This window comes from Onychostoma macrolepis, chromosome 02, assembly GCF_012432095.1.
Source record: "Onychostoma macrolepis isolate SWU-2019 chromosome 02, ASM1243209v1, whole genome shotgun sequence".
NCBI lineage: Eukaryota > Metazoa > Chordata > Actinopteri > Cypriniformes > Cyprinidae > Onychostoma > Onychostoma macrolepis.
Window position 1 is genome coordinate 35,731,178 of NC_081156.1, and position 16,444 is coordinate 35,747,621.

The 16,444-nt window shown below is 33.7% G+C and overlaps 1 protein-coding gene across 1 annotated transcript in view; it reads left to right on the forward strand.

Annotated features, from left to right (window-relative positions):
* Window positions 1-16,444, forward strand: part of LOC131525926 (receptor-type tyrosine-protein phosphatase mu-like) — a 256,453-nt gene that overhangs the window by 106,591 nt on the left and 133,418 nt on the right. The window contains 1 exon segment of the mRNA XM_058753934.1: window positions 7,283-7,576. Within this exon segment, the coding sequence (XP_058609917.1) occupies window positions 7,283-7,576 (294 nt within the window).

Genomic DNA, 16,444 nt, shown 5'->3' on the forward strand with positions numbered 1-16,444 from the left:
TCATGTGATTAGTTTGAGCGGCGCCCTCTACTGTACAGACGTGAATTTACATTTCCTTCAGCCTGAGGCGGATTCACTTCACTTTTGGTGTGAAAGGGCTTTTACATTTGTAAAAGAAGAACGTTTTTATATTAAAAACAAACAAGCAAGCCCTGCCCAGATTTAAAAAGTAACTTGAAAGTAACATAATGCATTACCTTCCATAAAAAGTAACTAAATAATGTAATTAGTTACTTCTTTGGGGAGTAACGCATTATTTTTATGCATTACTTTTAAAATTACCTTTCCCCAACACTGCACACACATTTTAAAAACAAATTAAATAACTAAAAATAAGTATAAATAAGTATTAATTTATTCAAGAAATAGGTAGTAATTTAGCCTTTATATAAAGAGCTGTGTGTGTGTATATGTGTGTATATATATATATATATATATATATATATATATATATATATATATATATATATATATATATATATAATATTTTTTAATTATAAAAAAAATATAGGAAGAAATTAATAGTTTAGAAAATTAGATTAATTAGAAAATTAGAAATTTAGAAAAGTCACACAGTTGAGATTTGCTATATGGCATATATCACTTCCTTGGTATTTTTATATAATTTATGATTAAGACAATAAAAAAAAAAAATGAGGCCATTGCCAAATATTTGTTTAAGAAATCTTTAAAATATATAATATATAATATTTTTCATAGTTTATATAGTATTTTGTCCTAAATAAATTACAAAATTAAAATATTAAATTATAAAATAAATGAGAAATAAAATCAGGCAGTTGTAATTTTAGATATTTTATATATGTATATATAAATCATATATGTATGCATCCACAAATGTAGAGGTTTTCCTGTATTTCTGAGGATATTTTTTGAGATTTCTCCCTGACATGTGCAGCAGATCATGCTCGCGTGTGTGTGTGTGTGTGTGTGTGTGTGTGTGTGTGTGAGAGTGTGAAGGACGGTGTACAGGCGGATGGTGCTGAAGCTGAAGCTCTGAGGAGATTGATGTGTGTTTTATGTTAATGTCTCTGGCGTGTGTTTGACGGTAAGAGCAGTCCTTGACCGCGGCCGTGTTTTCACACGCAACCCTTCAACAGTCATTTGATATGAATTTATGGCGCAGCCGTGTCTGAATCCTTGCGTGTTCTCTGCTCTCCGGCGCGCTTATGGCCTTCAATATTTCTTCAGCTCTTTCTGTGTCTCTCTTGCTCAATTGAATTCATGTTCCTGTAGTTTTTATCTCACAGCTTTATGTGATTGATGGCTTTAATCCGCCTGTCTGGATGGAGAGCTGTCAATCACGATCAGAGGCTCCGCCCTCAGGCCGGACGACACGCCTTCTGTTTGACATTTAAAGCACTTCAGATAAATGATGCTCCTCTTGTTCTTGTCATTTTCCAGTGCAAAAATCTATAAACAGTATAGTGTTGATTCCCAAGTTAGATTATAGATTATATTTTTATAATTTCATAAATTTTTGTAATGTTTCATAGTATATTTCAAACTCTTCCAATTTATTTTTATATTTTTTGTTTTTATATTATAACTTTTATAATTTTTGTAATATTTATATCATATTATATATTAGAATGTTTTGCAGTATATTTTAAGCTTTTAAACCTTTGTTTTAACTTTTTATATTTTTATACTAAACTTATAATGTTTTGTAGTATATTTTAAACATTTTATACTAAAGTATAATTAAAAATGTACTATGAATTTTTTACACTTTATAGTATATTTTAAATTTTTATGCGCTGTATACTTTCTAAACAAAAACTTGTATAATGTTTATATTATATTTTAAGCTTGTTATGCTGTAACTTTTTAATGTTTTATAATATTTTAATCTTTTACAGTTGAGTATAACAAATTTATAAAAATGCTATGCCATCTTTTATTGTTTCATAGTTTAGTTTAAGCTTTTTTGCCGTTTTTTATACTTTTTATGCTATAACTTATATGAAATAAAATATAAAATAGTTATAGTTTTTTTTTTACTTTTTTATAGTTTTTTTTAATTGAATACTTTTCTATTCAATCTTTTATAATGTTTTATACATTCTTTAATAATTTTTAAAAACATTTTCTATACTATAGATTTTATAATGTTTTATAGTGTACAGTAAACTAGTTTTGGACAGAGAAACACTGATACACACATTTTCAGCTGATTTATTCTGTGTTTGTACAGCACTTACTTTTTTTTGCTATGATTTCAATTTATTTTTCAACTCTGACTGACATTGTGGTTTCTGGTGCGTGTGCGCGCGTGTGTGTGTGTGTGTGTGTGTGTGTGATGGTGGTGTTTGATTCCATCAGATCCACTGTAAGTATGTGTGTAAGCGCTGTGTTGTTTGTTTGTGTGTGTGTGTGTGTGTGTGTGTGTGTGTGTGTGTGTGTGTGTGTGTGTGAATGAGTGATGCGTGACGAATGTCTCTATAAAGCACAGCCTTGTGTCGCTGCATCAAACGGCATGTTAGCACAGATCTGTGGCCCGCGGGTCAGTGCAGACGGATGGCTGTCTCTGAGAGACACACTCACACTCACACTCACACACACACACACACACACACACACACACACACACACACACACACACACACACACACACACACACACACACACACACACACACACACACACACACACACACACACACACACGCACACGGACACTCTCACACACACACACACACACATAATGGTTTTTATACCGTATAAACAGTATTTTCTATCGTCCTAAACCTACCCCTTACAGGAAACTTTCTGCATTTTTACTTTCTCAACAAACAAAAAAAAACTCATTCCGTATGATTTATAAGCCTTTTGAAATATGGGGACATGGGGCAGTGTCCTCATAAATCACCTTATCCTTGTAATACCTGTCATGCCCATGTCATTATACAAATTTGTGTCCTCATATGTCACAAAAACACTTCCACACACACACACACACACACACACAGTGATCGCCGATGTCACCTGAAACCCACACAAACACTCTTCACGTACCCATATCTATACATTTCATTATGTTTTTCACACTATAACATTACTAATATTTGATGGTATATTTTGTTTTATTTTATTTTTATACTTTTAGTATAGCTTTTAATATTTTCAAAGATATTTTTTAACTTTTGTACTTACAATATTAAATAAAAAGTAAGCTATAGTTTTTAAAATATTTTAAACTTTAATTCTTTTATGATTTTTATACTGTATATTTTATATAGTATATTTTAAGCTTTTTATACTTAAGTACAGTATAAAATAAACATATGTACGCTATACTTTTTAAATGTTTTATAATACATTTAAAAATGCTGTACTATACTTTTATAATACAACTTTTATAATATTTTGTAGTATATGTTATATTAGAAGAACAATTTAGTGTATTTTAAACTTTTTATTAGTGCTGTCAAGCGATTTTATCACATCCAAAATAAAAGTTTTTGTTTACATAATGTGTATACTGTGTATATTTATTATGTATATATAAATAGACAGACATGCATGTATATATTTAAGAAAAATATGCTGTTTTTATATTAAATATATTTATATATAGTATAAAATATGAGAATATAAATGTATATGTGTGTGTATTTATATATTCATAATAAATATACAAAGCACACATACATATATAAAATAAATAAAACTATTATTTTGGATGTGATTAATCGTGATTAATCGTTTGACAACACTACTTTTTATACTTGAGTATAGTTTTTAGTGTTTTATGGTATATTGTATACTTCAGTGTTTATACTTTTCTATATAACTTTGCTTTATAGTATATTTTTAGTATAGTCTATTATTATAGTATGAAAAATATACTTAAGTACAGTATAGAATAAAAACAATAATGCAGTTTTAAAAAGTATATATTTTATAGTATATTTAAAAATGTTGTACTTTTCATGCTTAAGTATAGCTTTATACAGTAGTATATTTTAAGCTTCCATGCTTTTTATACTATAACTTTTTATGTTTTCAAGTATTTTAACCTTTTTATACATTTTTATACTTCAAATGTTACACTTAAGTACAGTATCATTTTTTAAAATAATTTTTTTAACATTTTATTTGTAACATTTTATGCCTTTTTATACTTTTCATGCTATAACTTTTATGATATATTTTATAGTATTTTTTATACTTTTATATTTTATATATTTATATAATTAATGACACTTTGTGTGAAACATACAGCTCATATTTCACTCAAAAATCATAAGAAATGGTATTTTAAATATGGAAAATGAAGGCTGTGTTATAAGCACTAGACTTTCTTGCATTCTAACGTTATTTTCGCGAGGCTTCAGCGCAGTCTGTTGAATGAATCGAGCATGTTCTTCACATTTGGTGTGATTATTCTGTGCGTAATTATAGTTCTCTGCGTTCATGAGGTCAGAGGTCCATATGTTTCTAAAATTACAGACAAAGACAAATGAACAAAGCCTGAATGAAGCAGAAGCGAGTTGAACGGACGGCGAAGAGTCTGAGACCCGTCTCTGCTCTTCCGTGGCGTCAGGATTACGCGGTTCGTTTGAGGTGCAGTTTAATGGGCCAGCTGGGCCATGGAGGATTATGGGTATTTCTGGGGTGAAGAAGGGACGTCCATCTGCAGTCGCAGACACACATGAACATGAACTCTACGCCGCTGTCTGGCATAAACACACTCTGTGAATGAACAACTCCCTCAGCTGTCCTCGGCAACACTCATGTAATGACAGGATTCCTGTTATGTTGCTCATTGTTATTTTTGATTCATTTGGAAAGAATGGGAGAAAAACATTTACATTTATGCGTTTGACAGACACTTTTATTCAAAATAACTTACATTGCATTCATGATATACACACTCTCAGAAATAAAGGTACAACAGCTGTCACTGGGGCGGTGCCTTTTCAAAAGGGTCCATTTTGGTAACTTAAAGGCACATGTTAGTACTTAAAGTGTACATATTTGAACCTAATAGGTACAAAAGTGTACCTTTTGAAGAGGTACCGTCCCAGTGATGGCTTTTGTACCTTTATTTCTGAGAGTGCACATCATTAGTTAATACATTAATGCAAAAGTAAAGTGTTATTTTGGATGCTTTATTTATTTATGTTTATAGTATGTTTTTATACTTATTTTTAACGTTTATCTTATAACATTTTTTATAGTTGTTTTTTTTAATTATTATTATTATTATTATACCTTTTTATACTATTACTATTACTTTCCTAAGGTTTTATACTCTTTGACAAATTGCTTTTGTTCCTCTTTTGTAAGTCACTTTTGATAAAAGTGTCTGGTAAATGCTTGTTTCTAAATGTAATTTCTAAAGCATAAATGTTTTAAAAATGTTATTCTTTATAAAAATATATATTCTTATATATAGAGAGAGAGAGAGAGAGAGAGAGACGCTATTATTTATTTTATAGAGTTTTATAGTTCATTTTGAACTTTTACAATTTTCTTTAATTTAATTATTAATTATTTTTAATATTATATGACCTATTTTATTACATTTTAATAATATTTTATTTTTAATATTATATTACTTATTATTAATTGAATTTAATATAATGTTTTCCATGTTCTTGAGAGAGCTCACACACACTCATTGTGTGTTTCTTCATTAGTCTGTGTTTTTCTGGTCTGACTGATTCATGAGTGTCTGCAGTAAATATGAATGCTCATCTTTTATTCCTCATGCTGCGGTGTCTGTATTTCAGCTGCTGTCGCCGCAGGCGTGAGACTCTGTAGATGAGATGAGATCAGTTTCATGTCTTCATCAATACTCGTATCCGACCGACTGCAAACAACAAACTCACACACTATAATCTGATTTATTATTATTATGATTATTTGCACTTCGTGTGAAAAAGATGCTTTTGTTTTATAATAGAACATCTACATTTTTTGACTGATTTTTGTCTTTTTATAGAACTATTTGACAATTAAATATGTGATTTCTTTAAAAACAAATAGAAAGCAGTCTATATCTGGCAAAAATAACTGTATTGAACTTCTTGTCTTTTTTCAATTGTGCACTACACAAGCTAAACACTGTGATTAACATTTAAATAAATATAAACGTACTTTTGACAGACACTTTTATCCATATTACTTACATTTCATTCAAGCTGTGCATTTTTTTTATGTTCATGCATTTGCTAGGAATCAAACCTCTCTACTGTTTGATTTACAGGAATTATTTTATTTATTGTTTGATTTTAAGTTATAGAACAAAATCACAGTGGTGCTATATTTATTTCACTGCACAAAATGATGTAAAGCGGCACACAGGGCCGTCTGGAGGACTCTTGAGAGATGATTCACGTGAATCGGTGAGTCTTCCCAGCATTAGAGGAACATTCAGGAAAACATGTTGACATTCTCAGTTATTTCTGCTTTAAGGACACGAGTTGATAAAAACAGCAATGTAACATTTTGTCAAACTCTGGGAGGAAAAAAAATAAAAATACAGTTATTGCACATGGAAAATATTTTGAAAACTGTCACACAGCTAAAAACTATTTTTTACTCAGATTTTTGTCTTGTTTTTCAGTACAAATATATAAACATTAAATCAAGATGCATTTAATGGAGATGCACAATGACTTGAGTCTTGTTTTCTAAGAAATGCATAAAAAATAAGTGAGTTTCTGCTGAAAACAAGAAGAAGAAAAATCTGTCTGTTTGCCTTTTGAATTAGTTTGTCATTTTTCTGGCCCCGTTGGCAGACATTTGTTCTTGTTTTAAGCATAAACTCACTTCATTTTGATGCATTTTCCAGAAAACAGTATTATTATCTTAAAGCAATAGAAATGTGTCTGCATCAGTGTCTCAGCAGTGGATGCTCTGCAGTGAATGGGTGCCGTCAGAATGAGTCCAAACAGCTGATAAAAACATCACAATAATCCACAGCACTCCAGTCCATCAGTTAACATCTGGAGAAGACAAAAGCTGAAACAAATCCAGAATTAAGACGTTTATATAATTCATAATAACGCTTCCTCCTGTGAAAAAGAGTTCTGGTCTGAATCAGGAGAGAAATCTGCACAGATCAAGCACTGTTTACAAGTCAAAACAGCTCTAAACTAATATGTGGCTAGATTTTGTTGTGAGAGACGACAGGAAATGGACTTTTTCACTGGAGGAAGCGTTATTATGAATTATGAATGGATTAAACAGCTGATGTTTTGCAGTAATTCCGCTTTTATTCACATGAAATGTTCTGTCTGTTCTCCCAGAGCCGCCGGTTCCCATCGCTCCTCCTCAGCTCATGGCGGTCGGGGCCACATATCTCTGGATCCAGCTCAATGCGAACTCCATCAACGGAGACGGACCCATCATCAACCGCGAGGTGGAGTACCGCACCGTCTCCGGCACCATGTACGATCTGCAGCCCGTCGATAAAACCTCACACAAGATCGGCCATCTGGACCCCGACACCGAGTACGAGATCAGCGTGCTGCTGACGCGGCCCCTGGAGGGAGGAACCGGGGCCCCGGGGCCGCCGCTGAGGGCCCGCACCAAATGCGCAGGTAACCACCACCGTCTGATAAATGCTGTCATATTACAGAAGAATATTAAAGGGACAGTTCTGTCATCATTTATCATTTCCAAACCTGTATGAGTTTCTTTCATCTGTGGGGCATAAAAGAAGATATTTTGAAAAATATTGGAAACTGAACAGTTTCAGTTCCAATTGTATTTTAGTTCATGTAATGAAAATCAGTAGGAACCAAACCTGTTTGATTACCAACATTCTTCAAAATACAGGTTTGGAACGACATGAAGACGAGTAAATGATGATCATTTTTGGGTGAACTGTCCATTTAAGAACTGTTTTCATAGCCTGTATCTTGAATATGAGTGTGTATCTATCTATCTATCTATCTATCTATCTATCTATCTATCTATCTATCTATTCTATCTATTCTATCTATTCTATATATATATATATAATTGTCCATGAAGGCTGGAAGTGAAAACTACTTATATCTATCTATCTATAATATATAATTGTCCATGAAGGCTGGAAGTGAAAACTACTTATATTCAAATGTGCATATTTAAGCAGGTTTTCTTTTACAGATAAAATGGGCCAAAAAGAAAAGAGATTTAAGTCAGACTGAAAAGTCAAAAATTCTTAAATGCCCATAGTAAGTAAATACTTTATTTCTATAGCACCTTTCTAGAGCAAGCGTCACAATGCTTTACATCCAAGACAGAGAAAAACATACAACAATTACAAAAACAATTACAAACATACAAAAAAAATATATAATTAATTAAAAACCCAGACAATTTTTAAAAAGGCAAGTTTAAACAAGTGTTTAACTACTTTTTAAAAGTGTCCACAGAGTCCACAGATCTGAGATTTAAGGGAAGAGTATTCCACAGCTTGGGAGCAACTACCCCAAAGACACAGTCACCATTTGTCTTTAATCTGGAGCGAGGAACAACTAGTAGGATATGTTTGGAGGATCTCAGATTCTTGCTAAAATTATAAGGTTGCAATAGCTCGTTCATATAAAAAGGAGCTTGGCCTTTCAATGCTCTAAACACCAAGACAAGGATTTTTAAATTGAACTAAATTTGACTGGGAGGCAATGTAAGGTAATTAAAATTGTTGTAATGTGAGATCTCTTTGGTGACTTAGTTAAAAGCTTAGCAGCAGCATTTTTGAACCACTTGTAATCGTTTCAGGGATGAATTTCTCTGACACGTAAAAAGACGATTACAATAATCAAGGCGGGAGGAAATAAAAGCATGTATAATCAGCTCCATCTCCACTATTGACACAGATGGCCTCAATTTCACAATGTTTCTCAACTGATAAAAACTATTTCGAACCAAATTTTTATGGAGGGAAGGTTTAACAGAATGTCATAAGGGGCCAAGACTTGCCATCACCTTAAGGAGAAGATTAGCAGGAGCAGGGATAAGTACTTGTGCTTTTTTTTTGTTTTTTGTTTTTTCAGAATTTAACTGCAGGTAATTGTTTGCATCCAGACTTTTATAGTGTTTATACACTATAAAAGAAGAGATAATTTCGTAATCTCATGGGGCTTAAAAGAGATATAAAGTTGAATATCATCTGCATAGAAGTGATAGCATATACCTTGAAAAGTACTTATCGATTGCCCCAGAGGCAACAAATACAAAGCAAAAAGCAACGGGTCCAAAACAGAGCCCTGGGGAACCCCACAGGAGAGAGATGCTATTGATGAGGCATAATTTTGAACTCTAACTGAAAAATATATACAGTGGTGTGAAAAAGTTTTGGCCCCCTTCCTGATTTTTTTTTTTTTTTGCATGTTTGTCACACTTTAGTGTTTCAGATCATCAAACAAATTTAAATATTAATCAAAGATAACACAAGTAAACACAACATGCAGTTTTTAAATGAAGTTTTTTTTATTATGAAGGGAAAACAAAGTCCAAACCCACATGGCCCTGTGTGAAAAAGTGCTTTCCCCCTCCTATTAAATCATGAAAGAACTGTGATTAACCACATTATTTTAGAAAGCTGAGTTAAATTTCACTAGCCAAAGCCAGGCCTGATTACTGCCAGACCTGTTGAATCAAGAAATCACTTAATTAGAACCTGTCTGACAAAGTGAAGCATGTTTAAAGACCAACACATCATTCCCCGATCTTAAGAAATTCATAAACAGTTGAGATACAAAATAGTTTACATGTATCAGTCTGGAAAGGGTTATAAAGCCATTGCTTTGGGACTCCAGCAAACCATGGTCAGAGCCATTATCCAGAAATGGAGAAAACTTGGAACAGTGGTGAACCTTCCCAGGAGTGGCCGGCCTACCAAAATTACTCCAAGAGCACAAAGACGACTCATCCAGGAGATCATAAAATAACCCAGAACAACATCTAAAGAACTGCAGGCCTCACTTGCCTCAATTAAGGTCAGCGTTCATGATTCAACAATAAGAAAGAGACTGGGCAAAAACAGCATCCATGGGAGAGTTCCAAGGCAAAAGCCACTGCTGACCAAAAAAAACACAAAGTCTCGTCTCACATTTGCCAAAACATATCTTGATTATCCCCAAGACTTTTGGGCAAATATTCTGTGGACTGATGCGACAAAACTTGAACTTTTTGGAAGGTGTGTGTCCCGTTACATCTGGCGTAAAACCAACACAGCATTTCATAAAAAGAACATCATACCAACAGTCAAACATGTTGGTGGTAGTGTGATGGTCTGAGGCTGCTTTGCAGCTTCAGAACCTGGATGACTTGCCATAATTGATGAAACCATGAATTCTGCTCTCTATCAGAAAATCCTGAAGGAGAATGTCCGGCCATCAGTTTGTGACCTCAAGCTCAAGTGCACTTGGGTTATGCAGCAGGACAATGATTCTAAACACAGCAGCAAGTTCACCTCTGAATGTCTCAAGAAAAACAAAATGAAGGTTTTGGAGCGGCCAAATCAAAGTCTGGACTTAAATCCAATTGAAATGCTGTGGCATGACCTTAAACAGTCCATTCATGCTCGAAAACCCTCCAATGTGGCTGAATTAAAACAATTCTGCAAAGAAGAGTGGGCCAAAATTCCTCCACAGCGATGTGAAAGACTTATTGCCAGTTATCGCAAACGCTTGATTGCAGTTGTTGCTGCAAAGGGTGGCACAACCAGTTATTAGGTTTAGGGGGCAAGCACTTTTTCACACAGGGCCATGTGGGTTTGGATTTTGTTTTTCCTTCATAATAAAAAAACTTCATTTAAAAACTTTATGTTGTTTACTTGTGTTATCTTTGATTAATATTTTAATTAGTTTGATCTGAAACATTAAAGTGTGACAAACATTCAAAAAAATAAAAAATCAGGAAGGGGGCCAACACTTTTTCACACCACTGTATCTGCCAAGATCTATCTATCTACCATGAGACATATGTAAAACTATTTTTATGTATTATGTATGTTTTATGGTTTTTGTACTTTTATAATGTTTCATACAGTATGATTTATATATGTTTTTTATACTATATCTTTTGTGAGTTACTTAATATTTTATAACTCTGTAAACTTGCACGCACAAACACGGTGGAAAGATCACGGTTCTGAGCTACACCAGCAAAGATGCAGAAAAAAAACAAATTTAAATAAATAATAATTTAAAGAAAGAATCTAAAATAAACTTTTTAGTGTAGTGTAATATTTTATATATACAGGTGCTGGTCATATAATTAGAATATCATCAAAAAGTTGATTTATTTCACTAATTCCATTCAAAAAGTGAAACTTGTATATTATATTCATTCATACACACATACTGATATATTTCAAATGTTTATTTATTTTAATTTTGATGATTAGAGCTTACAGCTCATGAAAGTTAAAAATCAGTATCTCAAAATATTAGAATATTACTTAAGACCAATACAAAGAAAGGATTTTTAGAAATCCTTGGCCAACTGAAAAGTATGAAAATGAAAAGTATGAGCATGTACAGCACTCAATACTTAGTTGGGGCTCCTTTTGCCTGAATTACTGCAGCAATGCGGCGTGGCATGGAGTCGATCAGTCTGTGGCACTGCTCAGGTGTTATGAGAGCCCAGGTTGCTCTGATAGTGGCCTTCAGCTCTTCTGCATTGTTGGGTCTGGTGTCTCTCATCTTCCTCTTGACAATACCCCACAGATTCTCTATGAGGTTCAGGTCAGGCGAGTTTGCTGGCCAGTCAAGCACAGTAACACTATGGTCATTGAACCAGCTTTTGGTACCTTTGGCAGTGTGGGCAGGTGCCAAGTCCTGCTGGAAAATGAAATCAGCATCTCCATAAAGCTTGTCAACAGAAGGAAGCATGAAGTGCTCTAAAATTTCCTGGTAGATGGCTGCGTTGACTGTGGACTTCAGAAAACACAGTGGACCAACACCAGCAGATGACATGGCAGCCCAAATCATCATTGGCTGTGGAAACTTCACACTGGACTTCAAGCAACATGGATTCTGTGCCTCTCCACTCTTCCTTCAGACTCTGGGACCTTGATTTCCAAATGAAATGTAAAATTTACTTTCATCTGAAAAGAGGACTTTGGACCACTGAGCAACAGTCCAGTTCTTTTTCTCCACAGCCCAGGTAAGATGCTTCTGACGTTGTCTCTAGTTCAGAAGTGGCTTGGTAGCCCTTTTCCTGAAGACGTCTGAGCGTGGTGACTCTTGATGCACTGACTCCAGCTTCAGTTCTCTCCTTGTGAAGCTCTCACAAGTGTTTGAATCAGCTTTGCTTGACTGTATTCTCAAGCTTGCGGTCATCCCTGTTGCTTGTGCACCTTTTCCTACCCAAATTCTTCCTTCCAGTCAACTTTGTATTTAATATGCTTTGATACAGCACTCTGTAAACAGCCACATCTTTCAGTAATGACCTTCTGTGACTTACCCTCTTTGTGGAGGGTGTCAATGTTCGTCTTCTGGATCATTGCCAAGTCAGAAGTCGTCCCCATTATTGTGGTTTCAAAGAACAAGAGATACCCAGAATTTATAATGTAGGGATGGTCATTAATTCAAACTCAAATGTAAATAGAGATACTGATTTTTGACTTTCATGAGCTGTAAGCTCTAATCATCAAAATTAAAAGAAATAAACATTTGAAATATATCAGTCTGTGTGTAATGAATGAATATAATATACAAGTTTCACTTTTTGAATGGAATTAGTGAAATAAATCAACTTTTTGATGATATTCTAATTATATGACCAGCACCTGTATATTAGTGCTGTCAGTCAATTAAAAAATTAAATCGCGTTAATCACAGTCATGGACTGTAATTAATCATGATTAATCACACATTTAAAATACTAGGATTTACCTGTAAATGTGTTGAAATAAAGAAATGCATGATAAACTAGTTTAAGGAAACAGAACCTTTCACACTTCTGCCAGGTATGAGACATAATCCTTATTATTCTTTTATCATTATTCTTTTGTTTTTATTCAGCCATTATCAGCCTTTAAACTGGCAATAAAACGTTTACTAAGCCACATCGCTTCAATCCCAGTATACATTTACCCAACTATTATCAAAAGTATTTCTAAATAAATACAACAAAACATTTTCTTGCGACCTTACGTGAAGTATTATGACAAAATACATTATAAAGAAGAATTGGACCTGTTCTGCAGCTGCATTAGTGCTAATAGCATCATGCTTCATAAGACAGTTCATGAGATTAATAGTACACTTTTATTCAGAACTCACTTCAAACCACCATCGAGTGTTTGTAATAACCTTTTGCGATCACATGTGGAATTTGGTCGTTTACTGTTGTTAAAATATGCTATTTATAGCCTTTTATATCGCTGCACAAATTAGCATTTGAGATGTACACATTCCCTCAAGAAAATCGCATACAAATATCCTATCGTAATCGTGTGTTTATTATCTTATATAATCTATAGTGGCTGTTGTCAAGTTTATTTATGCTGTGTAAAAGCCTTAAAGTGTATGCTCTGCTGAAACTCACGTTGTTTGATGTTACGACCGCCTTTCCATTCTTAAGTTGCCAGGTATACATTCCAAGTATAATACACATTAGTTAAAGGATCTATTTTCATTTTATTTGTTTATATACACTTTGGGGCGGCTGCGGTACATTATAAAAGTATCCCAAAAAACTGCAACCAACGGCTCTGTAATTTTTTCCCCGACTGTATTTTCAAAATAGCCCACTTGTGCCGTTACCCTGGCAACACTGGTTTGCTGTACCCCCATCACACAATGATAGATGACCTTCCGCACTGCGATGACGGGCAAACCTTATCAAACAATTAATTTGCGGTAAAAAATATTAACGCATTAAAATGTTTAGATTAATCACATGCGTTAACGTGTTAGCGTTGACACCCCTAATATATAAATAAACATACATAACATATGTAACATAACATACATATACATATGTACACTACACTAAAAAGTTAATGTTTATAGTATATTTTAGATTCTTTATACTTCTTTCTTTAAATTATTTCTTTATTTAAATCTTTAAATCTTTGCTGGTGTAGCTCAGAACCGTGATCTTTCCATCTGAAGGCCTTCGGTGATGTTGAGTGTGTTTGAGTTCAGTGGAGATGAGCTGCGGCCCACGGTGGCATACTGTCCTACCTGACACGAGTGTGTGTGTGTGTGTGTAAGGGTTGAGGAACTGGAGGCTGTTTTTGGGTTCTGACCTCCCGCTGAAGGTCTCACTGTTTCTCATTTCTGCAGAGCTGATGGCGATGGATGAGTCTGAGTCTCTGGCCTTCACACCAGGCCTACAGGGGTCTCTGTGTGTGTGTGTGTGTGTGTGTGTGTGTGTGTGTGTGAGTGTGTGTGTTCATGATGTGCAGTTTAACTTTTGCATTTACTCTGTTTTGTGCTGCTGAAGCTTCATGAACTACAAGTGAGTCATAAAATAAAGTAGTTCAACTCTTTCCAAACATAAACCATAAAACATTAGCATTTAAAAAAAAAAAACTTTAACGGGTCGTAAACTGCATTTTCCCTATTTTATAATGTTTCCTAAGGTGCACTCATTAAAACTAAAATATTAATATGAACTCTAATAGTATCTCAGTGATACTACAGTAACACTGATCAATAGATGCCAATAAAGAAGCTTTCTTTTTAAGAGTGTAATCATGAAAAATGTTGAATACATCATCATATTTCAATCTACTCACATTGCATATGAGGTTTCCGCTGAGAATTTTAGATGTTGAGTGCATGTACAAATGCAATGATCTCTCCATCTTTCAGTAAAAATCTGTTTGCAAAGTCTTTTGATCTTCAGTGTTTCACTGAATGCTCAAATATGCCGGTTCCCTCTGAATCATTACACATCACTTGTTCACCTGCACTAACAGGCCGTTCATTAGTTGGTTAGTTGGTTTAGCCTAATGCCTAACAACCTTCTGTTTAGCTTCTTAATGACGGTTTGGGCCTGACAGCCATCAGTCGTGCTTTGCGCGTTTAACAAATGTGTTTCAGCAGCGGCAGATTGTGGAAACCAGTGTTTTTTTCTCCTGTCTTTGTTCTCTCTTTGCTGAGCTTAATGGAAGTCCAGCGACAAAGAAACACAGACGTACAGGGAAAAATGAGATGTACCCTTGAAAGTGAATTATTTTGTGGGAGGTATGCAGGCTTATCGTTTCTGTTCGTTATTGTTTCTTGAGCCGCACAAAGGCGTTCGTTTGAATGCAAAGCTTCCGTCTGATTGTGTGTTTTTCCTCATGAAGAGCTTTAATAAAAGCCGTGCTGACCGTCTTTACTTCAAACTAGTGAATAAATCTGCCTGTGCACAAGACACAATACAATCTCTGATAACCTTGAGAGCTGCTACAAAACTGAACATACTGCTATAGTCTGTGTGTGAGTGTGTGTGTGTGTGTTAGTATACATATATAGATATATAAAACTTTGCTACACTATCCAGGACTTGTCACAGCCCTTACATATTATTGCTCTTTTGTTGGTTTGATTTGCTTCTATTGTCCACATCTTCTATTGTAAGTCGCTTTGGATTGTTTGGCTTGACTAAATGAAAAAAATGTGTTTGTGTGTGTGTGTATAATATATATATATATATATATATATATATATATATATATATTATGTATATGTGTGTATATATATATATATATATAATGCATACACACACACACACATACACTTCCGCTCAAAAGTTTGGGATCAGTATGATTTTAATATTTTTTACTGGAGTCTCTCCTGCTCATCAAGGCTGTATTTATTTGATCAAAAATACAGAAAAAAAAAAAAAAACTATTATTGCAATTTCTAATATTGGTTTCCTATTTTAATATACTTTGATATGTTTTAATATAATTTATTTCTGTGACGCTGCGCTGAATTTTAATCAGCCATTACTGTTTCTAACATTGATTATAAATCAGCATATTAGAATGATTTCTGAAGATCATGTGACACTGAAGACTGGAGTAATGATGCTGAAAATTCAGCTGTGCATCACAGAAATAAATTATATTTTAAAGTATATCAAAATAGAAAATTGTTATTTTAAATTGCAATAATATTTCACAAAATTACAGTTTTTAAACAAAATAAGCATAACATTTATTTTATGTTTAAAAAAGAATGAAAATGAAAACAAAAGTCTCTAAAGCTACTTGTAAGTAAATTCTATTTCATGCTTTTCTCATGTAACACAATAATGGCTTTAAAATTGAATTGGTAATTTCTCTGCCAAATTTGATGTGGGATTAATAGGCCTTTGCAATTAATTAGATTAATTAATCACCACGTAGTTAATTCATTTAGATTAACATTTTTAATTGATTGACAGCCCTAGTACAGGTGCATCTCAATAAATTAGAATGTCTTGGAAAAGTTCATTTATTTCAGTAATTCAACTCAAATTGTGAAACT